The following is a 27,533-nucleotide window of genomic DNA, read 5'->3' on the forward strand; positions in this document are numbered from 1 at the left end:
GTTTGGTATGTTAAAAATTTGCATTTCTACTTATTTAAGTGTGTCTACAGTGTGTCAACGCGAAACAAAATATCTGCAAAAGTGAAAAAATAAACAAAAAAAATAATTGTGCAAATTAATTTGAAATTTTTAAAAAGTTCAGTACTAGTTTAATCAACAATTAGTTGTTCATATATACAAATACTGATAATTGGTATTTGTTGCATTTGTTGTATTGACGCTGGCGAAAGATGAACTTCTTCGTTATTGGATTTCTAATAATGCAGGCGGCAAGTGAGTATTTGCGCATACATACATATTTCTGTTAATTCATAAATTTTTATACCACGAGTATATAATTTTTAGTATAAATCTACAATGTATGTAGTTGTAAATAACCGTCATTTGGTGAATGGTGCGCATATATAAAAATTCATCAAACACTTCATTTACATACTATATATGCTTTTTGGATTCATCAAATGCTAGCTATGGAAATTAGGTCGATATTTTGATATATAAAAAATGTATTTAAATTATATATGCAATTAAGATTTGTAATTAATTAAGGATTTATCGATTTTTTTAATTTTTGGAATTTATTTACTCATCATAGTAATATTATAATTGAGCTAAGTTTTTGCCAATATGTGAATATGTGCCAATAACCACACCTAACGATATTATTTAAAACCACGAAAAGTGCGAGGAAAATTAAAACATCCAAAAAAACCCAAAAAGGAAAGATGCGGGTGATTTTAATCCAATTTCTTAATTGATCTTAGTTTCCACTTTTTAGACACCGCTGACGCGGTTTTAGCCGAGTTTACAACAGCGCGACAGTCGTTCTTCTTTTCGGAATTTGACGCCAATTCGAGATACCAAGTGCAGCCAGGTCCTGATGAGTGACTTGTAGAATTTGGTATTTGTTCGTCGAGAGAGGACTTTACTTCTCAATTGCCTACTCAATTCGAAGTAGCACTTGTTGGCAAGAGTAATTCTGCATTGGATTTCGAGGCTAACATTTTTATTGGTGTTAATACTAGCCCCAAGATAGACTTATCTGACTTCGAACTCAGAGCTGTACACTTTTTATTATCTTTCAGCTTGAAGAATTATTTTGTTCATGAAGATTGAAGAAGTTGCACGGAAAGAGTTGCCTTGTATAAAACTTCACGTATCGAACGGCTCGGAGAGACCCTCCCGATCTTAATGGAGCTTTTGGTATTGCTCAACGTCAGTTTAAATAGCCGTAAAAAGGCAGCTCCTTTCGTGCTGACAAAAGTAGCTTTGAAATCGACGAAAAGGTGGTGTGTGAAGATTCTCTTTTCACATGTCTTTTCCAAGATTTGGTGCATGGTGAATATCTGGTCAGTTGCTGATTTTTTAGGCCTAAAGCCACACTGATAAGGTTCAACCAGTTTGTTGACGAGAGACTTTAATCCTTCTCACAGTACGCTCGATAGAACCTTATATGCGATGTTGAGAAGTCCCACGTATTTGGCACAGTTTGTGGGCACCTGTTTTTGAGGATAAGACCTAAATTCCAATCATCGGGCGTGCTTTCATCCGACCATATTCTACAAAGAAGCTGATGCATGCTCCTTACCAGTTTTTCGACGTCGTGTATGAATAGATCGGCTGGTAATCCATCGGCCTCCGCTACTTTGTTGTTTTTCAGACGGGTAATTGCGAACCTCTTCATAGTTGTGCAATTGAACATCTATTCTATCGTCATCGTTTGGGGAATCAGGTTCACCATCTCTTGGTGTTATGCTTTCACTGCCGTTCAGTAAGCTGGAGAACGTTCCCTCCATGACTTCAGTATGCTCTGAACACCAATCACTAGATCATCTCTTTTTGGGTCCTACAAGAGTGTGCTCTGGTCTTGAAACATTCCGTTAGTCGCCGTATCTTTTTGTAGAATTTTCGAGCAATATCCGTTTCTGTCATACAATTTTTGGGTAGTTATGTCCCGCATTCTGGAAAGTTGATTCGCTTAATTTAATTCTCCATTTTCTAAACAGCGTTTTTTAATTGGACAGAAAGTATTCCATAAAATCTGCTACGAGGATCGTTTGTATGTTTTTTTCAAAAACGGTGCATCTTTGTACTTAGAATGAATAAAATCCGGTGAAACGAGCTCTAGACCCCGTATAACTTAAAAACTTTATGAACCTGAAGGTATTTCCTTGGCGTTTATTATGGCAACTTGCAAGAGTATGAAATGTTCGATTACAGCTGAAGTAAGCCCTTCCTTATTTGTTTTCATTAAAGTTATTTTGCTCCCAGTTCTTCTACATTTTTTAATTGAACATTACGATACGCTTCTGGCTTTAAGCGATTCTATTTCGTCAGCAGAGAATTCTAAGAATCCCATCTTAAACAGAAGTAATAACGCATATCCGATTATAATGAAGAAATATACGCGTTTATAGAGAATTACTCAGATCTAAATTTTGTTACCAATTTACAGTTGTTACAAAAGAATAAATTGTTTCATTAACTTCACCAATTGCATAAACCCATACGAACCCACACTGCTCTGATTGTTTCTAGTCCAGTTCGCGCACAAAGTGCCACTGCTACTTTTCTTTGCTTCGTTAGACAACTTAAGAATAATTGAAATGACGCATAACTCCGTTACACAAAATCATTTGGTAGTGATACAGGGGCGGGCGAACAGTCAGCCAGGCGCGCAAGCGTCCGCCAATTTGTGTCTGCCTAGTTTAGGCCATGCAACGGTTACCTACGAACAACCGCAATGCACTTAACTAGCGCCGACGAACGTCACAAGTTAAAACGCTTTCTGAGATCAGCCGAGAGCGACTGCTTCTCCCCCTCGGCTGTGACAAGTGACACCGTCTGGTTTTGAGCGTATTCAGTAGCGTCTTTGTGCCGACGTTGTGGTCGCGAACGTTATTCTATGTCTATTATTTTAGATAGTCTCGTTTGTTTTGCCTGCACTACGCTTTTGGCCGTAATCGTTTGATGGTTATTGGTTAATGCTGTAATCAGTTGTTGATCATTGAACCGACGCGTTTGCGGTTTGCCAGTATTCTACTTGAAATTAAGCCTTGATGTGTGGTAATTGCATCGAAAAAATATACATATATGTACGAGTATATAGTGAGTTACAAAGTGCACATAGTTATGGTGTAACTAATCGCTATTTTCCATTAGCATATTCTTATAGAAGATCTTAAAGATTGAATGGAGATTCAAGTTAAAAATTGAACTGAGACACCAAAACTTAAGAGGTCTTTGGTAGTCCTGTGTTGAAGCTAAACAACTCCCCAGATGTGAAGGCTTGTTGCCTTCATATTATTTGTATATTTGTTGCCCCAACTCGATCAGTACTTTGTTAAGGGTTTTCCAGTATGAATACGATATTATCTTGTCACTGCTGGGTATTTATATTATATGATTTTGCTGACTAGTTTTTCTGAGGAATAGATATTCACTTACATATTTGGGTAGATCCTATGCAGTTATGGCCTCTTAGATAGTAAGAGTGGGCAACTTTCGGAGCTGGAGTGCTTTCGTCCATTAGGATGACATGACCTACAGCGTAGCTACTATCATTTTATTCGCTGAGCTCTGTCGATTTATCAGATGTTGTCATCGTCCTTGAGATGATGAATGACTTATAGAGTTTGGTTTTTGTTCGTCGAGATACTTCTCAATTGCCTACTTAGTCCGAAGTAACACCTGTTGGCAAAAGTTTTTCAGCGTTGGATTACGAAGCTCACATTTTTGTTGGTGTTAATACTGGTACCAAGATAGACGAAATCTACGAGTCTACGACTTCGAAGTTGGAACTCCCAACAGTGACGTGAAAACCAAGTCGTGAGGGCGATGACTGTTTGTATGATGACAGGAGATACATATTTCTTCTTGCCCTTGTTCACTACCAGACCCATTTGATACGCTACCTTTTCCATTATGGAGAAAGCAGAGCTAACGGCGCAGCTGTTGAGGCCAATGATATCAACGGCGTACGCCAGCAGCTGTACACTCTTATAGAAGATGGTACCTTCACTTTTCAGCTCTGCAACTCGAATTAGTCGCATGAAAGGGAGTTGCCTTGTCTAAAACCTCGTTTGGTATCGAACGGCTCGGATAGGTCCTTACCGATCCTCATGGAGCTTTTGGTATTGCTCAACGCCAGTTTTACAGCGGTAATAGTTTTGCGGGGATACCAAATTCAGACATAGCGGCATAAAGACAGCTCCTTTTTGTGCTGTCGAAAGCAGCTTTGAAATCGACGAAGAGGTGGAGCGTGTCGATTCTCTTTTCATATGTCTTTTCCAAGATTTCGCGCATGGTAGATAACTAGTCCGAATTAGAGATTGCGACAATTTCATCCTCTAACGTAAAAAATGGGGTTTATGCCGTTGGCTTCGCAATCTTGTCTCTACAATAGTTATTAGTCACACTATTTATTGAAAAATCTTTGATTACATTTGGCACGCGTTTTAAATTTTTGTTAGTCCAAATTAACCATGAAAAGCAATTTGCTTTACAATTCGTTATTTCTATCCAATTTGATTTGAATTTGAAAATATTACATTATCCCTAATTTTGGCTTGTGTAATTAATAAGCCATTCTTAAATAGGCAAAAATTGATAAACAAAATTAGTTATGAAATCCCTGCCAACCATTTACATTGAATTTAATTATCTTTTGATATTAATTTTTCGAAGGCGTCACTACAAATAATTAATTATATTTTTTGTTTCATAGAGCCGCTCATTTAGATATGTATACTTATTTACTCAGATTTGTAGAGTTGCAATGGAAAGGAAAAAATTTATTCCAATATGGTTTTTGTTATTTTACATACTCACGTGCGATGCGGTTGTTACCCTGTCTTACTATTATTATTTATTATTTTTAGAGCTTCACAGTGGCCGCGTGCCGTGCAAACCAAATTTTTCGAACAAATGCATATCGGTTAAAATTTATTCTGCACGCTGCTAATATTCGACTTTGGCTTGGTGTTGAACCGTAACGGGGTTGGCGAACATTTACTGCAGTAGTTTTAGTGCTGATATGTGTTGTTGCAATGAGAGTTAAAGTTGTTTTTGGCCTTTTATTTCTTTAATTTGTAGCAAACCAGTTAGAGTTTTGCCGAAAACACATGTATGAATAATTGTTTGAAACTTGTCGGGAAAAACCGCCAATCGTCATCAGTTTGGATTTGTTGCTTGAATGCTAAATTACAGGTCTACATACATATATTAATTTAAGTAGATACTCATGTGCTACTGTATTAAAAAATGAAAATGTAAAGAAAAATTTATTTTTTTAATAACTTATGTGGTATCTGGGAACTTGAATGGTTTTGGTCCGACTTGGACAATTTTTGGTCAAAAGGTGGCCTGCTTTAAGCGCACTATTTGGCACTTTGGCTTTTGATTTATAACTATAACGTACGGGAAAGTGAAAGAATCAGATGGAATTTGAAATTGCGCTGTTTGGGAAGTAGGTGTGATTGTAACGGGCTTTTCAATAAGAGCGCTACAAAAGTGTTTTTTAAATAAAACAAAAACGGTTTGGGATATGAAATTCTTCGTTCCAGTGAAAGTACATTCGATGCCATTATGTATGGAAATCGATTTCTTTTGCATGGCCACCACGGTCACGCTTGCAGTAGTCCAGACGCTGAACCCCACCGATGTTGCTGCTATTGCACGTTCAATATTCGTATGAAGTTCATTAATCGTCGCTGGCTTGTTGACAAAGACCATAGGCTTGACGTAGTCACACAGGAAATCTAATAATAATAATATCGGTATTCTGCTTGTCACGATTGTCTCATGTCTCTAATTGTCACAATCGTAATTTAGTGACACGAAAATCCCTTAACCGATAGTAGTTCAATACCATAAATAATATTGAGATGAGCACTTCCCATAAGCGAAAAAGCTAAGCCAATTAATCAGTAAGTTTTTAAATTCCTATCTACTATAACGAACTATACTCGCATATATGTATTGTTAAATTTCTATCATCTCAAATACCCTTACCATTCAAGCATCCCGAAATCAGATAATAATAAATAAAATATATTGTACTTTCACCAATTTGTGTACATAATATCAAAATGTTATGCAAATTAAAGAGATCACGACCACGCCTTTGCTAAATGCTCGTTGTCGAACACAAACGAATTTCAATTTAAGCATGAATCTCGAAATTGAACCGCAACGAAAACGAAATTTCTATTGATAAATATCCATTTGCTTTAACACACAAGTGTCTTTATACATACGACATACATATGTGTGAATATCGACAAATAGAAAATCGATGAGAAATCGGTCAAGTTCAACTGCAGTCTCTGGGCAAGCACTTAACTAGCCGCGAGCGATCGCTTTTTAGCGGCACCAAAGGCACAGCCGCACAGCAGTCGCTAATAAACATGATAATTGTTGTAGTTCGCGTGTGAATAAAATTATATACAACAAAGAAACATTTGGCGATTATAAATGTGATACAATAATTCAATGAAATTTGTGCCGCTAGTCTTTAGTAAGCAGCAGCAATAACAAAGTTTGTCGAGATCTATGAAAAGGTGTGGATTTATTAAACGATAGTTCGTGGGTCACGACCTGTGAAGTAAAAAATGATAACAAAAGTGTCTTTTAAGTGCTTCTTCTCGTGAAGTTAAGGTGAAGTCGGACCAATATCCAACTGAGAACAAGCTCTGGTTGAGTAGTCCCATTCTCATGAAATGAAATCAATGAAATTGCGGCCTCAAACCTTCAAGCTGAAAAAGTGGTAGGTTTCAGGGCAGTGCATTTATTTCACTTATAAGATTTTTTAAATAATCTAACCTGTTTTAAGAGTTGTGGGTTTAAGGTACCAGTACGCAAGACCTCAGTAAGAGTACCGACACTAAAAAGTATGGGACGGAACTTCGTCGAATTTTTTCTAGTGCTAGTCAAGGAGTGGCACTTGCTAAGGCATTTCACAAAGAGTAAGTCTTTAATGAAAACTTCTCATTGTTTATCTGGTAGTCTGGTGAGTTTCTTAACTTAGACACTTCGTCTTCTTTATTGGCGTAGACACCGCTTACGCGGTTATAGCCGAGATTACAAAAGCTGCCAATCGTTCTTCTTTTTCGCTGTTTGACGCCAATTTTAGATTCCAAATGTATCCAGATCCTTCTCCACCTGGTCTTTCCAACGTAGTGGACGTCTACATTTTCCTCTGTTTCCCCCTGCGGGTATTGCCTCGAATACTTTCAGAGCTGGAGTGTTTTCATCCATACGGTTGACATGACCTACCCAGTGTAGCCGCTCTTTTAATTCGCTGAACTATGTCAATGTTGTCGTATACCTTGTACAGCTCATCGTTCCATCGAATGCGATACTCATCGTTGTCAATGCTCAAAGGATCATAAATCTTCCTCAGAACCTTTCTCTCGAAAACTCGTAAGGTCGACTCATCAGATGTTGTCATCGTCCATGCTTCTGCACCATATAGCAGAACGGGAATAATGAGTGACTTATAGAGTTTGGACTTTGTTCATCGAAGTAGCACCTGTTGGGAAAAGTTATTCTGTGTTGGATTTCGAGGCTGACACTGTTGTTGGTGGTTATACTGGTTCCAAGATAGACGAAATCACCGACGATTCCGAAAAGTTGACTACCAACACTGACGCAGGAGCCACGTCGCAAGTGCGACGATTGTTTGTTTGATGACAGGAGATATTTCGTCTTGCCCTCGTTCACTACCAGACCCATTTGCTTCGCTTCATTATCCAGTTTGGAGAAACCAGACGTTGAGGCCAATGATATCAATATCATCGGCGTAAACCAGCAGCTGTACACTGTTATAAAAGATTGTGCCCTCTCGATTCAGCTCTACAGCTTGAATTAGTTTCTCCAGCAGTAGATTGAGTTACTTTGTCTGAAACCTTGTTTGGTATCGAACGTCTCGGAGAGGTCCTTCCCGAGACCTATTAGTTTTGTGGGGATACCAAATTCAGACATCGCGGCATAAAGGCAGTTCCTTTTCGTTCAGTCAAAAGCAGCTTTGAAATCGACGAGGAAGTGGTGTGTGTTCTGATTTCACGGATCTTTTCCACGGTTTGGCGCATGATGTTAACTTTTCAATCCTAAATCCACACTGATAAGGTCTAATCAGTTTGTTGACGGTGAGTTTTAATCTTTCACACAATACGCTCGATAGAACCTTACAAGCATGGAAAAAATTACTTGCGGAAGACTAACATCCATTAGGACAAACTTTTTCTAACATATATGATTTTGCTTCGTCCGTTCTTCGATATTAAAGATCAAAATTGATAGAAAATAAACTAAACTTAAGCATAATTAGGTAATGCTTGTGCGGTTGTTCATCCATTTATGTGCATCGTGTTTATTTTAGTACTTCGTTTGTTTAAAAAAATGTATGCCAAAATTGAAACTTCTTTTGAAGCTGTTACCTTTTTAACTTCTTCCACCGCAAACCACTCACCAACCCGTCTGCCACCTTTTGTTGTACCACGAAACTTCAATTCATCATAAAAATATTCAAAACAAAAAAAGAAAATAAACAAATAATAAACACAAAAGTGATTCACTTTAAACCAATTTATCTCAAGTTGTCCACATTTTCCGCATTTTTTACTTACCTCTTTTGTATACGCTAATAATGGAGTGTTTTGTTGGTCGGACACTACGGCAGCTTCGGCAATGGATGTATGTAGCTTGAAAAAACACAAATGAAAGGCCATTGAAACTATTCGCATATTTTTTTGTTGTTAAACCTCATATATTACCGCTTTTAGCCGAGTGACTAATGATGCTGCGAAAAATGAGCCAGCGAGTGGGCAGCAAAAGCTTACTGATGCTCCCATATTATGACCCTAATCCATAAAGTTGGCTAAAGTGTGACGGATTCGGCTGAAACAAATATAACAATACGACGGTTTTGTAACGGATATACATGTATGTATGTTGCTATATGTTATGTACATTATATAGGCGCGTTAATGTTGACTAAAGCGATTTATGTAAAGCCTATGCGTACATTTTATCTCGTTCAGCGCTCTAAATTCATTTGGAAATTGCAAAGTAATCGTGTTGCTGCAATGGCTTTGCTTGGTTTAAGCATTTCTGAATGACTTTGTATATATAAAAGTATGCATGTGTTTTCGCTTATGGGCAGCCACAGTAAGTGAAATGCAATCGAATTAAGACCTTTAAATCGCAGACATTCGCATCTTCTTTCGCTTTTTTACACGAAACAAATTTGTGTCTTTATAGCTGGGTGTGCTCTTACATAGGTGTCTTACATGATATCTTAAGTTCACTTTTACATAACACAGATGTTTTTGCATGACCGTACATGAAAAAGAAAACCAAAATTTACGAAAGTAAATTCCCGAGATTGTCCCCTTTCAACTACTTTTCTTTTCACTCGTTTTTGGGTCATAAATAAGATGATTTCATATCTGCAGAGATGATTACATGTTTTATTTTGTTTATTTATTCCTTTTGTTTTATGCATTCCGCCAAATCCACTTTTCCGATTCTGTCTGTCCATCAGCAACACTTCCCCAAAGCAACATTGTACTTGTTTAGTTCCAATAGACAATGTGGGGTCATAATACCCACTTTGGGGCAATAGCTCTTCTGCAGGAGTTCCAGATTTAAAGGACTTTGAAAGCCCTGCTCTCAATATGTTCTCTCCATCTCAGTTTTTTATTTAGGATAACTTCGAGTTTTGTTTTCTCAGGGATAGGATGAACAAAACTCGGAGAGCCTCAAGTGATTTGGTGAACTGTTTATTTTCCCCATCGTATGTAGCTTCTCTATTGCTTAGCGTATGACTTATCCTGGCCAGCAGCACACAAGTTCACACAAGTTCAGCTCTTTCATCGACGTTCTTTCCTTTTATCTATGTTTCATCGTACTTTCCAGCAATTACAAGTTGTAACTATAACCAGAAACTATGGGACAATCTTATTATCTTGATATTTTATGAAAACCCTTAGTTGTTATTGTCACCTTTTGTTGTACCATACTTGTATATTAAGTTTGCCAAGATGTTTATAACATCTAGAAGGAAACGGCGGAGACCATATAAAGCATATGCATATATACATAAATGATCAGTGATGATCAATGATGATCAATGACGATCTGAGTCGATTTAGCTGTGTCCGTCTGTCTGTAGGTCTGACCGGAGACTTAATTCTGGTACCACGGGGAGCAGGAGCCCTTGGAGGTAACTCCAACCTGCTCATGCGGATTGGCCCCTCGGGGAGTATCGTGGTGGTTGTGGTTTGTACCCAAATGCGGGTAGAATTTACTTTTTTGTCAGTTCGATATGGAGTTGCATTGCAACCGGGTGCCGGACCCAAAGCACGGCAGAGGTTTTAGATGGGCCTCGAAACCCACCAAGGTGGTTAGTGTGTCCATTCCACACTGCCAATTGGTACTGAAAATGCCTGGCATTTTCAGGGCGCTGATCAACGCATTGATTTGATCCGTTGTACTTTTGAGTACCGTGGAGTAAGGCTGTCGTCAGCAGGTGCCCACGTTAAACATTCCGGTTGGTTGTCTGTATATACTTGAACTAGGCCCTCAGTTTGTAAGATATCAGTCTGATATATCGAACAAAGACTTTGTTTCAATTTTTGTATTTCTAACCGAATTTCATGTGCGGCGTCGTTGTGAATTCTGAAACTTAAGTTGATTCAGTTTTATGAAAAACACAAGCCTGCGAGTGAGGCAAAGCTTTCAGAGACGCTCGAGGAATCGATAAATGCATGCCTCGTTCTGGACCACCTTCGACCTCTTCAACTGATGAAAATATTAAAAAAGTAAGATGTCAAAAGAGCTCGAATCCGTTCGAAAGATTTTGGTGAATATCTTGGATATGAAACGTGTTCTTTTTCGAGTCATCCGGATTAAGTTGAATTGTGAATCACGATTGTGAATTTAAAGCCAAAATGAATACAATCGGTCAATCACGGTATTCACCAGATTTGACTCCGTGTGATTTTTTCTTGATTCACAAACTGAAATTGCCGCTCCGTGGAACTCGTTTTCAGTCGATCGAAGAGATAAAACAAAATTCGTTTAAGGAGTTGAAGACCATCCCAAAAAGTGCTTATGAAAAGTGTTTCGAGGACAAGGTAAATATTGATGAATAATTAAATATTTTGCTTTTTATTTGAATTTGAATGTATGACTTTGCTTGCTGTTTTGAAGGTATTTTGATGTTTTTGAATGTTTTGTCGGGTATCAGGTAATGTAGGTCAAATTTACCAAATAAGTACTATTTTACAATTGCCCGCCCGAAGAACAACAAAGCGGCAGGGGCCGACGGATTGCCGGCCGAGCTATTCAAACATGGCGGCGAAGAACTGATAAGGAGCATGCATCAGCTTCTTTGTAAAATATGGTCGGACGAAAGCATGCCCAACAATTGGAATTTAAGTGTGCTATGCCCAATCCATAAAAAAGGAGACCCCACAATCTGCGCCAACTACCGTGGGATTAGCCTCCTCAACATCGCATATAAGGTTCTATCGAGCGTATTGTGTGAAAGATTAAAGCCCACCGTCAACAAACTGATTGGACCTTATCAGTGTGGCTTCAGACCTGGAAAATCAACAACCGACCAGATATTCACCATGCGCCAAATCTTGGAAAAGACCCGTGAAAGGAGAATCGACACACACCACCTCTTCGTCGATTTCAAAGCTGCTTTCGACAGCACGAAAAGGAGCTGCCTTTATGCCGCGATGTCTGAATTTGGTATCCCCGCAAAACTAATACGGCTGTGTAAACTGACGTTGAGCAACACCAAAAGCTCCGTCAGGATCGGGAAGGACCTCTCCGAGCCGTTCGATACCAAACGAGGTTTCAGACAAGGCGACTCCCTATCGTGCGACTTCTTCAACCTGCTTCTGGAGAAAATAGTACGAGCTGCAGAACTAAACAGAGAAGGTACCATCTTCTATAAGAGTGTGCAGCTGCTGGCGTATGCCGACGATATTGATATCATCGGCCTCAACATCCGCGCCGTTAATTCTGCTTTCTCCAGGCTGGACAAGGAAGCACAGAAAATGGGTCTGGTAGTGAACGAGGGCAAAACGAAATATCTCCTGTCATCAAACAAACAGCACTCGCGACTTGGCTCTCACGTCACTGTTGACAGTCATAACTTTGAAGTCGTAGATAATTTCGTCTATCTTGGAACCAGCGTAAACACCACCAACAATGTCAGCCCAGAAATCCAACGCAGGATAACTCTTGCCAACAGGTGCTACTTCGGACTGAGTAGGCAATTGAAAAATAAAGTCCTCTCTCGACGAACAAAAGCCAAACTCTACAAGTCGCTCATAATTCCCGTCCTGCTATATGGTGCAGAGGCTTGGACGTTGTCAACAACTGATGAGTCGACGTTGCGAGTTTTCGAGAGAAAAGTTCTGCGAAAGATTTATGGTCCTTTGCGCGTTGGCCACGGCGAATATCGCATTCGATGGAACAATGAGCTGTACGAGATATACGGCGACATTGACATAGTTCAGCGAATTAAAAGACAGCGGCTACGCTGGCTAGGTCATATTGTCCGGATGGACGAAAATACTTCAGCTCTGAAAGTATTCGACGCAGTACTCGACGGGGAAAGCAGAGGAAGAAGAAGACCTCCATTCCGTTGGAAAGACCATGTGGAGGAGAACCTGGCTTCGCTTGGAATATCCAATTGGCGCCACGTAGCGAAAAGAAGAAACGACTGGCGCGCTGTGGTTAACTCGGCTATAATCGCGTAAGCGGTGTCTACGCCAATTAAGAAGAAGAAGAAGTACTACTTTTCGGTTAAGATTCGTTTGATAATTCCTTATAACTATTACACAATATTTATATTTTGTATTTTCCAAAAGTGTATTTACGGTATCGAAGAAATGTAATTCCTGTTTGTGACTTTTATGTGCGTAAGTCAACTTCAAGATGTAAGCATGTTTCAATTGCTCGGGCCTAAAGTTTTTTGACCTTTTCTTGTTGATTGACAAGCAATAGGCGATTCGAAGAGTTCAAGCTTAAAACTCGGTTTCCTTCTCTGAACAACTGCTTTTAATGGATTTTGTCTGGAATTGCACACTTTGTATGTGTTTTCCGGTTATTCGTAAGTGACGCTGTGACTCAGTTATGTGAATAGTTTAGTCAACTCATATCATTACATTTGATCTTTGCGGATATAAGCCATCACCTATCGTTTGAATTTTATAACAAATATAAAAGTAAGCATGCTCAAGATACAAGTAATCATATCTGAGGTATAAATCTAAAGATAACCTTAACGCAAAGTCCATTTATGTTTTTAACATTAATCAATTTGTATGCGTGTGAGACTCGTACATAGAAACCCATAAAAGCTAATTGCGAAAGCGTTAGTGCAAGCAACATCTGACGCCTTGAACTCGGGTGCACATTTTAGACTTGCTAAAGGTATTTTTTTATAAATTAATTAAAGTAGATTTTTGCTTCAATAATAAAGCACAGAGCTGCAACAAAAAAAACACTGCCTCTGGCAAGCAAGTTAAGGTAAACCGGTGGAAATTAGCGCGCTAAATTCAAGCCACCTAACAGTAGACACAATTGTACACACATATAAAATTGCTTATGAGCGAAAACTAAGACCATTTGCTCCAAGCAGGTATTTTATCCAATTCAAAGCATTTGTCTGATTTTGATTTGTTAGACAAATTTTTTTATTAGATATTACTTTAGAAATATAATTTTATTTTGCTTGATAGCTTGTGATATCATGTTAATTTTTGGGCTCTCAGTAAAACTTGTCTCTCCTATAATTCTCTATTGTTTTCCCTGTAGGAAAATTGCTTAGTAAAAAATTATGTCGATTCTGTTGCATGAAGTACCAAAATGCCTCTTTTAACCATAAAATTAATTGAAAAATTGAACAGTGCAGTCTATTAACAAATATTAAAGTATTTATCTGAGTTATTTCCTGATATTTCAAAGTATCGATTCGTGTATTCATGTAATTATCGATGGTTCGATCCCCCTTCTAGAACTCCGAGTATGAAATTATTAAATTCACTGTCTAAACACTCTATCTGTCTTCAACACTCCGCTCGATCGGAATTCTTTTAATACGAAGTTATGTCTATTAAGCAGACTAGTTCAGACCAGGTAATGCTAAGCTTCTTTTAAAATGAAGTTACCACTAGTTGAGGCCAGGTACTGCTAAGCTGTTGCATTAAATAAAGAAATAAATATCAGTTTCAGTTATCACTCCTGTTTCGCTTAAAGTATGACTGCCGAGAGTTTTGTAAAAACTAGTCATTAGAGAGAAAAGTGCTTGGATATTTCTACCACATCTTCCTTCAAACAATTTTGATATTTTGCATCTGATAAGATATTTAACCATGCAATAATTGTCTATTGGACAATGTCAAGTACGAACTCTTACACATGAAGATAAACTTTGCTAAAAGCAAGCAGTTCAGTGGAGTTCCTGCGTACCGAACCAGGCCAGAAGAATTTCGCAGGTGGGCTGAAGGTATTTGTTGACCAGCGCCTATTAAGCTTGTGGGAAGTGCAGCGCTAGAATACAGGCGGGTTAAGGCAACCAGCTCGTCCCCAATTCTATGTAAGATAATTCGAGATAATGAAATGGCTTGATGATATTGATAGTGAGGATGGACACACTCTGACTAACTTTGTGCGCACAGTGAGTTGGTTCAAAACTGATAGCTTAAAACATATGTAGTTTGACCTTTCTTCCTCAATTGATATAAAATAATTTTTTTTTTGTACGAGTTAGGTTTTAATCAGAATATATTTTTTATATTTATACTCTCGCAACAAAGATTATAAATTTGTTCACATAACGGTTGTTTGTAAGTCCTAAAACTAAAAGAGTCAGATATAGGGTTATATATACCAAAGTGATCAGGGTGACGAGTAGGGTTGAAATCCGGATGTCTGTCTGTCCGTGTGAGCTGTAACTTGAATAAAAATTGAGATATCATGATGAAACTTGGTACACGTATTTCTTGGCTCCATAAGAAGGTTAAATTCGAAGATGGGCAAAATCGGCCCACTGCCACGCCCACAAAATGGCGGAAACCGAAAACCTATAAGGTGTCATAACTAAGCCATAAACAAAGATATTAAAGTGAAATTTGGCACAAAGGATCGCATTAGGGAGGGACATATTTGGACGTAATTGTTTTGGAAAAGTGGGCGTGGCCCCGCCCCCTACTAAGTTTTTTGTACATATCTCGGAAACTACTATAGCTATGTCAACCAAAGTCTACAGAGTCGTTTTCTTCAGGTATTTCCATATACATTTCAAAAATGGAAGAAATCGGATAATAACCACGCCCACCTCCCATACAAAGGTTATGTTGAAAATCACCAAAAGTGCGTTAACCGACTAACAAAAAACGTCAGAAACACTAAATTTTACGGAAGAAATGGCAGAAGGAAGTTGAACCCACTTATGGACCAAAAACCATATCTTAGGAACTACTTCACCGATTTCAATGAAATTCGGTATATAATATTTTCTTAACACCCTGATGACATGTTTTGGAAATCGGTTCACAACCACGCTTTCTTACAATATAACGCTATTTTGAATTCCATCTGATTCCTTCTCTGTATAATATACAGATACATTAGGAACCAATGATGTTAGCGGAATAAAACTTTACACAAATACGGTATTTGAAAAATATGTAAATGACGTATAATGAAATCTCGATTAACACTTTATCATGCGAGAGTATAAAATGTTCGGTGACATCCGAACTTAGCCCTTCCTTACTTGTTTTTCGACCAGTTTGCTTTTTCCTGCAGGGTCGTTACATACGTAATCATTTACTAATAGCCATTTATACATATGTATATAGACCACTACATACACAGATATATAGTAGGTGATTATATAAAATGATTGCTCAAAGTGCGACATTGTAGAATCTGCACCACAATTGCTTAACGAGCAGTCGAACTTGAAAAGAGGTGAGGTTAGTAACTTTAGCCAAGCCACAATTATAAAATAGCAAATGCGAGCAAAAAGCGGATTGAGGCAAACGTGGTCTATTAAGAAATTCCATATGTTTCACAGTGAAAGAAGTTTTAGTATCTTAGTTCCACTTAATTTTGTTGTTATTGAAAATATTGTACATATGTATTTGTAGATCTTCAAACTTGACCTTAATACCATATTCTTGTAGTTGAGCAATTAATTTATCAAAGAACAAAGTTCTCAAGAAATGATTAATGATTTCTTTCTTACTGGCTGAAAGAATGTGTGTATAATGGACAATTTTCTAATTTTGAAAAATAATTGGTTTCCATTTACGCGATTCCCTATTTTCCCATTCTTTATTGCCACTTAATCATCGAAGTCATTAATTGGCTGTCAATCGTTTCCTTATTTTGAGAATTCAAGGCATACATATGTAACAGCAAGTTCTTCTCAGCTTATGGATAATTTAGGAAAAAAACTTATATTTTTAACTGCCACAAACACCTAGATATCTCAATGAGAATATTTAAACTAAAGTATTTTCCAAAGTGACTGAAACGCTTCAACAACGAATTGTGGTTCTTTGAACTCAATGATATTGTTGATCTATCTTTTGCAGTTTTCTCTTGATTGCTTTAAAAACTTCTTGAAATCTAACATTTATTTAATTCAATAATCGTCTAATCGACTCTGCGACAATATTCTTAAACTCTCCATCACTTGATGAGTAAGACAAGTAAAAAAAGTGGTTGAACAATTTTCGGCCAGTCAGGGATGAAAACTAGTAACAAGTTGACGAAGAGGCTTTACATCCTTTAGAATACTTCGTTATGATATAGACAGGATATATTTTGAGATCTCATGAATATCACTTAATATGTACACCCGCGGCCAAGCGTAACTTACCACTTGATATTTTTTCACTATTTTAAATTTTTTCGTTCTTTGGGTAACTTTTTTTATGGATTTAATAGAATACGGGGAATATATAGATGGCTCGAATATATTTGGTTAACTGTTGACTTTAATCTGGCCCATTTGTAAAATTAAATAGAGACAACTTTTTTTTATTTGCACACAAGTCTTTGATTTCATTATTACTAATTCTTGTAATAACTTAACAACATTTTTTGTTTCAATTGAAAATGGAATTACAACATATTTAAAAATAATAACGGGAAATCTAATATGGCGTCGGTCCACCTCTAGCGGATATTACAGCTTCGATACGAGCAGGCATTGACCCAACAAGTTTCTTCAAAACACTGCTTGAAATTTCCTCCTCCCAAACACTTTCTAACATTTTTTTTAGTTCTGGTTTACTTTTACTTTTTTGACACAACTTATTTTTTTTTTAATATTTTATATTTGTGTAAGTCAGAGATCACTTCGTTAAAACTTAACGGAAAAATTCCATTACCGCAACAAGTGCCGTTACAATGAGTGATAGAACACGTTTTCGCTAGAAATTTCTTAATGGTAAGTTACGCTTGGCCGCGGGTGTATTGTCAACGAAGAACCCACCTCTGTGGTACTGCTTCTTATTTCAATGGATGAGTGAACACAGAATATTTAAAATACAGAGATTTAAGATTTATTGTTAGGCTTTAAACCTCGGTTGCGGCCGCAATTTTGATCTAAAACACTTGAAAAGCTTTGAAACAAATTATTAATCTGTTAGAAAGTCACTATCGCGCTTTGGACGTTTTTTTTTTTGAAATTTGAAAATGGCGGCGGTTTGAACAAAAAGTATCGTATTTGGTTCTTTTTTCGAGAGTTTTTCGTAGAAAAAAATAAGAATTTTTCAAAAAAAGGCTTTCATAGAGAATCACGTTAAAAATGTTCTCTCCAAATTGGAACTAGATATCTTCAAAAGTCTTCCTTTGAGAGTGGAAACCTTTTTAAAAAACACTATTCTGAGAAAAACGAGTTTCAAGATTGGAGTCGCTGTGTTTCCCACTCTGTTCCCTTTCTACAAGAAACGTTGTAGCGACCGTAATAATGTGAATTTCGATTTGAAAATTTGAGAGTATTAAACATTACAGAGTATACTATCCGATAATGCAACATGAAAAAATCAATTTTTCGAAAATTTCACACTGAGAATCCCTTAAAATTAGAGGCAGACAGCAGTCAGAACTTTTTATAGCAGAGTAAAATCCTCAGCTGTTTGATGTCGAATTCGAGATGCCTAGAGGAATTAGAGTAACTCTCTTTCTGTTCTGTATAGGTTATATGACTCCACATTGTCGAAACAGTTTATTATCTGAATTTAACGTAAGATAACATTCAAATTAATATTTTTATCCAAGGTTGTTTTTGTATGGGAAAAGAGAGAACTATATTGTTATCAACGCTGTATTTCATTTAGAGGATAAATCCAAAGAAAATTCTCTACAATTTCGAAGCTATAAATGGTAATAGCGATTTGAGAGCCAGGACGAAATGTTTTTGACTTTTTGTCAACCTTCAGACCATTAATATGCAATATAATCCAAGGGAAACTAAAACACATTAAGACTACAATATTAGCTATCGCTATTTTGGCAATCACGGTACAACCGGTCAAATATGATTATACCGTGATTGTAGACTTTGTATGTAGAAGTGGTTCAGCGAAAGCTCGATCTCTCTCCCTTCTTCTCACATTCTCTTCGTTTGAATTTTTTAACTGGTTTTTTGACCAAGTAGAATTTTGAACAAGGGCTCTGGCGGACCTTATGAAAGTTCTTTGTTTCTTTAAAGTAAAATGTAAGAAAGATACAATTTTATGTTAAGTCGTATTTTTAGACTTTGAGACAGTTTTGGATAAATACATGTGTCGTTTTGGCCATTAATACAATACTTAAATACAAAGTAATAGAATTAGTGCTGAGCTTAGCTATTAAATTGTGACGCCATAAAAAATAATGACTACTCGTTTAGCCCCTGTGTAAGCAGTAATGATGATGATGATTTTTACCACACAAAAAACATAAAAGTTAAAAATATTATTAGTTTAAAATGCTCACAATTATTCCATGTGATAAATTATGCTAATTGGTATTTAAACTTTGCTTTCAGCAATGAGGAAATGTGTGTTGAAAAGGGAATTAGTAATTCAGTTGCTGTAAATAGACAAATTTTTTTTTATAGACTATGTACTTATTTTGGCAAGATAAATAAATTTTACACTGAACGGGAGAGAGATTTCTAAAGTTTTATAAATTACTCTGATGCATCCTCAAAGCTCAATGCATTGCTTAAGTTCTATGCTTTAATGAAGTGACTTAATAGAAAAATAGACGTTTATCACTTATCTAAAATTTATATGAAAAGAATTCAAATAACAAGGATTTTGGGTTTTTATACTATTGCAACCAGTTGCTACAGATAATTATAGTTTTGTTCACGTTACGGTTGTACGTATCACCTAAAACTAAGCGAGATAAATATAGGGTTGTGTATATATAAATGATCAGGATGATGAGAAAAGTTGAAATCCGGTTGACTGTCTGTCTGTCCGACCGTTCGTCCGTCCGTGCAAGCTGTAACTTGAGTAAAAATGGAGATATCTCGATGAAACTTGGTATGCAGCGCGATAAATCAATAACGAAATACGACGCAAACATTAAATTTTACCACCGAGATGGTATGAGAGTGCTTCATGGGCGCCGGTGTGAAAATTTGAATATTTAGACCCCGGTACCTATAGTTGAGTTTTGATCGAAAATGTCGGTCTATGTGTGATATTTATAACTGAAATTAACGGTTAATCCTTCTCTTATAATGGTGTGTCTGTATGTCAAAAATGGCTTGAATTGGACTAATACTTTCCTTAAACCGCATTCACTTAATATAAAGATTTTCGAACTTAATGGTGCGCATATATCGACCAATAGGTGAGTTATCTCAATGAAAATAAGAGATCATGTTTTATTCATAACAGTGTATCTTTGTGCTTAAAATAGATAAATTTGAGCGAAAACTTAGCCCATTCACTATATAACTAATATAAGGATTTTCGAACATCCGGCTGACTTTACCCTATATGACTGGTTTTACACCTTAAAGTATTTCCCTTGTTTAGATTCTTCCAAGTTGCAAGAGTATAAAAAGTTCGGTTGTACCCAACTTAGCGCTTCCTTACTTGTTTATTCTTATCTCATACAAAGAATTGTTTCTCTCTCACGAAATTCGGTGGAAACTTTTTTCTTATCCTCTAAATATATTGTATATTTTTTAATTTAAAATGTTAAGGAGGAAACGTTATTACGACTCAGTATGGAAAAAACTACCCTAATTTAAGATTAAAAATTCTGAAGTCAAAATTTCAGATTCTTAAAAGAAGTCAGGTTTTGTGTTTGTTGAAATCTCTATTTTCTGGTGCTATAAATGTATATATGTATATATTACTTAGGTAAATTTCCTCAGAAAATTGAAAAGGGACCCATCCTTTTGAAAGTTTCATAAAATGTTTGGAATAATAAAAAGTACGAATAAAATCTTTAATTTTTAAGTGAAAAAAATTATTAAAAATTTGGGCGTTTTTTGCTCGAGGAATAAAAGATGATTTGCATCAAAAAAATATATTAAAATCCAAATAGACATTCAATTTAGTCAAACTACAAATAAAGATATTCTAAAAGTCGCCCAAGAAGCAGCAAGAACGATCGTTCGTGCAATAAGGATAAATAAAACCAGTAGTTTTGTTGAAGCAACGAGTTTTAAGGGGCTATACCAGTGAAATGCATGAAAAATTAGGCGATTTTCGTGAAATTTTTTAAGAGAAAACACTCCATTGAATATTTGAGTTTTTTTTTACAAAAATGTTGAAAAATAACGGAGTTATGGGCTGTCTTCGAAGGTGCCAATAAAAAGCGCCCCAACTGCTAACATAATTCCGGCTGAATGAGTAACTGAAACAAAAAAATTCAAAAAGTTTTTTAAACTTAAAGATATTTCCTATACAATGACTTACGAACTTTGAAAAATATCAAAAATTAGCAAAATGGTGTAATTTTGAACAAAAATTTTGTGTTTTTTTAGGTAAAAAATGGTCGTTTTTAATGCCAATTGACAATTTTCAACCAATAAAAAAGATCGTGAGTCATTGTATAGTAAATGTGTTCAACAATACTCAGTTTTAATTTGAAGTCGATCGGTTAATTTCTCGTTGAGTTATGACGTCAGCAATTTTGAAAAATGTCGTTTCGAGAAATACGCGTTTAAAGTTTCCCTCATATATGATTATACCTGCGAGCGGTCGCTCTTTAGAACGCTGCCATCCAAAAACCATTCAAGATACGACCTTGCCGATTTCACAGGATATATTTGGAAATATAAACTATCCAAAAAGCAAATAAAATACATTTTTTTTGAAGTGTCACACCGGTATATCCCCTTAAGGCTCCTATTCCAACTTTTACAAAGTTTCTATTTTTCTCAGAAGGTCATTTTGCTGCACTTAATAATTTATTAATTGAAACTTCTAATTTTATTTTATTAATACTTAATAAATACCTTATTGTCAAGGTTAATTCAGTAGTACAAATGATCAATACTAACTGATGATGTTATTCTTATTGAGCCAACCCGATATCACATATATTTTTGAACAAAGAAATGGAATTTTTGAAAGAAACATAATATAAATTGCTGAAGCCATAGAATTAATAAATTTCCATTTAAATGAAACTACTCAAGCGAAATGCATGTTTTGATCTCCTACTTACATACAAACATGCATATTAACATGCGTATTCGAAAAATTATGTAGGAATGCAGACAATAATGCATTCGTCATGGCGTATACGCGACATTTAATTAATTCGATTGAGAAAGACAATTTTAACGCTTAGCCACGAAAAGCAAACGAAGAAAGAAAAAAAATTAAATACAAAAAAATTAAATAAAATACAAAAATATAATAAAAGAGTAATGAATAAGAACAATCAAAAATAGTGTTCAATGAGGCTCACCATTGAACGTGTCGCTTCCTCTGCAATTCGCTTGGTTCGTAGCTTCTTTCTTTAATACTTCGTAGTCTTTTATCGCTTAGTAAACTCAAAGAATTATGTAAAAGTTGTTTGATGTTCGTCTCATTTCAGTTTTTGATATCAATTTGCATGGTTAAAATAACATATAAAAAGTTAAATCAAATATTGTACCGAATGCGATAGGAAATTTTTATATTGTTTGCTGATAGTTGAGGGCATGAATTCAGTAATGGTTAAATATAGCTGAATAAAAATAGGTCTTTCTTGGTTATTATACCCTGAACAGGGTATATTAAGTTTGTTACGAAGTTTGTAACACGCAGAAGGATATATATACTATAAAGTATATATAAATGATTAGTATGTTGAGCTGAGTCGATTTAGCTATGTCCGTCTGCCTGTATATATAAGAACTAGTCCCTCAGTTTTTAAGATATCGGTTTGAAATTTTGCAAACGTCATTTTCTCTTCAAGAAGCTGCTCATTTGTCGGAACAGCCGATATCGGACCACTATAACATATAGCTGCCATACAAACTGAACGATCGGAATCAAATGCTTGTATGGAAAACTTTCACATTTGACAAGATATATTCACGAAATTTTGGTATATGTTATTTTCAAAGACAACAATGTAATCTCCGAAGAAATTGTTCAGATCGGTTTACTATAGCATATAGCTGCCATACAAACTGAACGATCGGAATTAAGTTCTTGTATGGAAAACTTTCACATTTGACAAGATATATTCACAAAATTTGGTATATATTATTTTCAAAAGAAAATATGTAATCTCCAAAGAAAATGTTCGGTTGACTATAGCATATATCTGCCATACAAACTGAACGATCAGAAAAAAGTTCTTGTATGGAAAACTTTGCTTGTATGGAAAACTTTCGCATTTGACGTGGTATCTTCACGAAATTTGACATGGATTACTGCTCCTTCTTCTTCTTAATTGGCGTAGACACCGCTTACGCGATTATAGCCGAGTTAACAACAGCGCGCCAGTCGTTTCTTCTTTTCGCTACGTGGCGCCAATTGGATATTCCAAGCGAAGTGAGGTCCTTCTCCACTTGGTCCTTCCAACGGAGTGGAGGTCTTCCTCTTCCTCTGCTTCCCCCGGCGGGTACTGCGTTGAATACTTTCAGAGCTGGAGTGTTTTCATCCATCCGGACAACATGACCTAGCCAGCGTAGCCGCTGTCTTTTAATTCAGCAGGACGGGAATTATGAGCGACTTATACAGTTTAGCTTTTGTTCGTCGAGAACCTTACTGCTTAAGGTAACAATATAATCTCCGAAACAATTGTTCAGATCGGTTTACTATAGCATATAGCTTCCATATAAACTGAACACACAGTTACTAAAAGAAATGCACCTGTGAAGGGTATATTAGCTTCGGTGCAGCCGAACTTAATGATTTTTCTTGTTTTTTTTAATAACAAAATTAATTTTTAATTTTATAGTTTTTTAGATTTAAACGAAAAAGACTATTGTATGTTAAATATTAGGAAAATTTTATTTAATATAAAGGTAGAGGAGTAAGAAACTTGGTACCAATTGTTTTGTAGGTAAGCATTTGTGAAATAAAATAAAAATAAACCAATACGATGTAATACCTCATCTAGGCATTATGACGGCCATTACTCTTGACGGCATGGAATCAACAAGGGTTTCTTCGGTTATATTGTTGTGCCATACATTTTCCAAAGTCGCAATTAACTGCTTTTGGGTTTCTGTCCAGCTATATTTCGCTTCATTACTTGCCATAAGTGCTCAATCAGTTACCCGGCCAAATCAACCGTGAAATTCCCATATCCTCAAATACTTTTTCGAGCTGTGAAAAAATGTAATTCTTATTAATGTTTTGTTTGCAATTTTATTGTTGAGAAGCATGAAACAATTAATACTTCAAATAAAATTCATTATGTCACATAAAAAGTGCAAAGGATCACGAATGTAATAAGAAAAGCACACCCAGATCATTTCACTTTGAGAGAACTTAACGGTTTTTACAATATATTTTTCTTCATATTGTTCTCTAGCAAAGCAAAGCGCTAAGGGCAAGGTGTCGCCGCACTGCAGGTTGAACTTGCTTTCGTCTCACCACAAAACGTTTCGCAATTGCTCAAGTGTCAAGTTCTTGTACTTGTTTGCTCATTCTAGAAGCGATTTTTTGGGTTTTTTGCGTCAGCATTGTCTTTTCTGCAGGATGTCTTCCGGCTTCTCGCAACCTTCTTCGTACAGTCTCCAAACTTATTTTCACTCCATAATGTGTTTCCAGCTCTGCCCGTATAGAAACAGCACTTTTGAAACGATCCTTAATACTAATATTTTTTTTTACTATGCCATCAATCCTTTTGTTAGTTGAACGTTTGGGATCTTATCGTTTTTTTCGCCCCAAGTCGTTTCAAGTATGCTTTTTTGCAAGAAACGTACTATAGTTGAGTGTGAACAATCCACCCTTTTATTATATTATTTGACATTCATTTTATTCTCTTACGTTATTCCATGCTTTGGCTGGCAATAACGGCCGCATTGGAAGAAAAGGAAAGTGTTGCTTCACCAAGCCATTAATTTGATTTCGAATTCCTTTTGTATCTACCGTATTCTCCAGATCTGTCCACCAGCGACTGTTTGCTGTTCTCAGATCTCAAAAGAATTCGCTCTGGGAAGAAATTTTTGTCAAATGAAGAGGTAATTACCGAAACTGATTTCTATTTTGAAATCGTTCTACTAAATTGGTATCGAAAAGTTGAAGGGTCGCTATAATCAGTGTGTTACCCTAGAAGGCAACTACAAGGTCTGTCGCAAAAGAAACAGAACTGTTAAAAAAAACAACAAAAAATCAATATTTTTCAAAAGTTATATCTTATTATTTAAAGTAGTTTCCTTGTGTTTCGATACAGCGTTTAGCCCGGTCAATTAGCATTTCAAGTGAGTGTTTAAGGTAATTTTTCGGAATGCTCTTGAGAATATCGGTCGTCGCCTTTTGGATAGCTGAAATGTCCTGAAACCAGTGTCCTTTCATGGGCAAATGAAGTTTTCCAAATAGGTAAAAATCACAGGGTGCCAGATCAGGTGAGTAGGGTTAGTGATTAATGGTTAATATGGAGTTTTTGTCAAAAAATAAGTGACAAGCGTCGACCGATGACACGGCGCATTATCGTGCAACAGGCGCCAGCCTCACGGTATTGTGGTCGAGCACGACGAACGCGTGACAAAAGACGCTTCATAACACCAAGGTAAAACACAGCATTAATCGTTTGGCCAGATGTGACGAACTCTCGGTGTACAATACCCTCGAAATCGCATTGTCTTTATTTTTGACTTCTGAAGACGACCGACTTCTGATCGTCACAGAGGTCCTCACGACCTTTTTGGAATCGCTTAAACCACTCATGCACTTTACCACGGGATATACACTGATCACCATAAACTTTTTTCATCATTTGAAATGTTTCAGTAAACGTTTTGCCAAGTTTAAAACAAAATTTAATATTTGCTCTTTGCATTTTACGACCGATGACCTAAAGCTGCTGTCAATTTTTGATCGATAACATCGATTGTAGTTATCCAATTGTCTTAAAATTTTTACGAAATATCAACAAGAGATCAAACTTTTTATTTTATATACCCACCAATAGGTGGCGCCACCAGAAACAGTTATATTTAAAAAGTTCTGTTTCTTTTGCGACAGACCTTGAATGTTGCATAAAAATCAAATTTTGCCAAAAAAATATTTTTTACTCTGATAGGCTGGGCACTTTTCAATTGACGTATTAAGCACTTCCCAACACCAATATACATATTCAACTTAGTTTCCAAAAAAGTATACGGTTTCGAAATATTAAAACAGCCTATTACACAATAAAAATAAAAAGCAATGCCAATTTTATCTCAGCGATTTAATCAAACCATTTAAATTTACGCATCTTTTGGCGCTTAGCTAAACTAGCTCATCTCAGTTTGCTTGTCCAACTCGGTATACGCCTGAATATTTCATTTGACATGCGTGCGCAGATGCCGATGTCAATGGCGAAAGAGATCTCACTGATTTTCACCTTACGCCTTTTGGCCTTCACAAGTTTTTTGGTGTCGAAGCACCGTGCGGCGTGTTAATTGCGGCCAATATTCAGTTTTATTGGCGAATTTGATTTCTTAATTAACTGCCTTCCACAGTTAAAAGTGTGATAGTTGAAGAGTTGTTGGTTAAATACACCACCATTAAGGTAAATACTCGTACATAGTTAGAGGGCACATAATTTTTATACTCTCGCAACAAAGTTGGTAAGGAGAGTATTATAGTTTTGTTCACATAACGATTGTTTGTAAGTCCTAAAACTAAAAGAGTCAGATATAGGGTTATATATACCAAATGATCAGGGTGACGAGTAGAGTTGAAATCCTGATGTCTGTCTGTCCGTCCGTCCGTCTGTCCGTCCGTGCAAGCTGTAACTTGAGTAAAAATTGAGATATCATGGTGAAACTTGGTACACGTATTTCTTGGCTCCATAAGAAGGTTAAGTTCGAAGATGGGCAAAATCGGCCAACTGCCACGCCCACAAAATGGCGAAAACCGAAAACCTATAAAGTGTCATAACTAAGCCATAAATAAAGATATTAAAGTGAAATTTGGCACAAAGGATCACATTAGGGAGGGGCATATTTGGACGTAATTTTTTTGGAAAAGTGGGCGTGGCCCCGCCCCCTACTAAGTTTTTTATACATATCTCAGAAACTACTATAGCTATGTCAACCAAACTCTATAGAGTCGTTTCCTTCAGGCATTTCCATATACAGTTCAAAAATGGAAGAAATCGGATAATAACCACGCCCACCTCCCATACAAACGTTATGTTGAAAATCACTAAAAGTGCGTTAACCGACTAACAAAAAACGTCACAAACACCAAATTTTAGGGAAGAAATGACAGAAGGAGGCTGCACCCAGGCTTTTTTTAAAAATTGAAAATGGGCGTGGCCTCGCCCACTTATGGACCAAAAACCATATCTCAGGAACTACTCTACCGATTTCAATGAAATTCGGTACATAATATTTTCTTAACACCCTGATGACATGTACGAAATATGGGTGAAATCGGTTCACAACCACGCCTTCTTCCAATATAACGCTATTTTGAATTCCATCTGATGCCTTCTCTGTATAATATATACATTAGGAAATGAAAATACAATTCAATGCTCAAAGTACACAAATTGATCTAATCTAATTAATTTTACAGCAAAATAAAAAAATATGTAAATTATTATCACTTTATCATGCGAGAGTATAAAATGTTCGGTGACACCCGAACTTAGCCCTTCCTTACTTGTTTGGTATTTATTTTGATTGAAAGGCGCGGCGCCTAAATGCCTAAGGCTGTCCTTCAAAAGTTGTTTAGATTTTCTGCATTTGATTTATTTTCAGTTTAAATAAAAATATATCATTTTAATGCTCTCAAAAGACGATAAAAAGTTTTATTTCGTTGTGTCGTGAAGTTTTTTTTTCGTATTTTAATGGCAGGTTGTTTGTGAAATGA

General features: G+C 36.4%; 1 protein-coding gene across 3 annotated transcripts in view; it reads left to right on the forward strand.

The window, feature by feature from the left end:
* Positions 1–27,533, forward strand: part of LOC126751091 (uncharacterized) — a 61,848-nt gene that overhangs the window by 9,119 nt on the left and 25,196 nt on the right. For all 3 annotated transcript variants that reach the window (XM_050461170.1, XM_050461084.1, XM_050461252.1), the window contains exon 2: positions 40–273. In XM_050461170.1, coding sequence (XP_050317127.1) covers positions 231–273 — 43 coding nt within the window. In that variant the 5' untranslated portion in view covers positions 40–230. The remainder of the gene's footprint in view (positions 1–39; positions 274–27,533) is intronic.

Source organism: Bactrocera neohumeralis, chromosome 2 (genome assembly GCF_024586455.1).
Source record: "Bactrocera neohumeralis isolate Rockhampton chromosome 2, APGP_CSIRO_Bneo_wtdbg2-racon-allhic-juicebox.fasta_v2, whole genome shotgun sequence".
NCBI lineage: Eukaryota > Metazoa > Arthropoda > Insecta > Diptera > Tephritidae > Bactrocera > Bactrocera neohumeralis.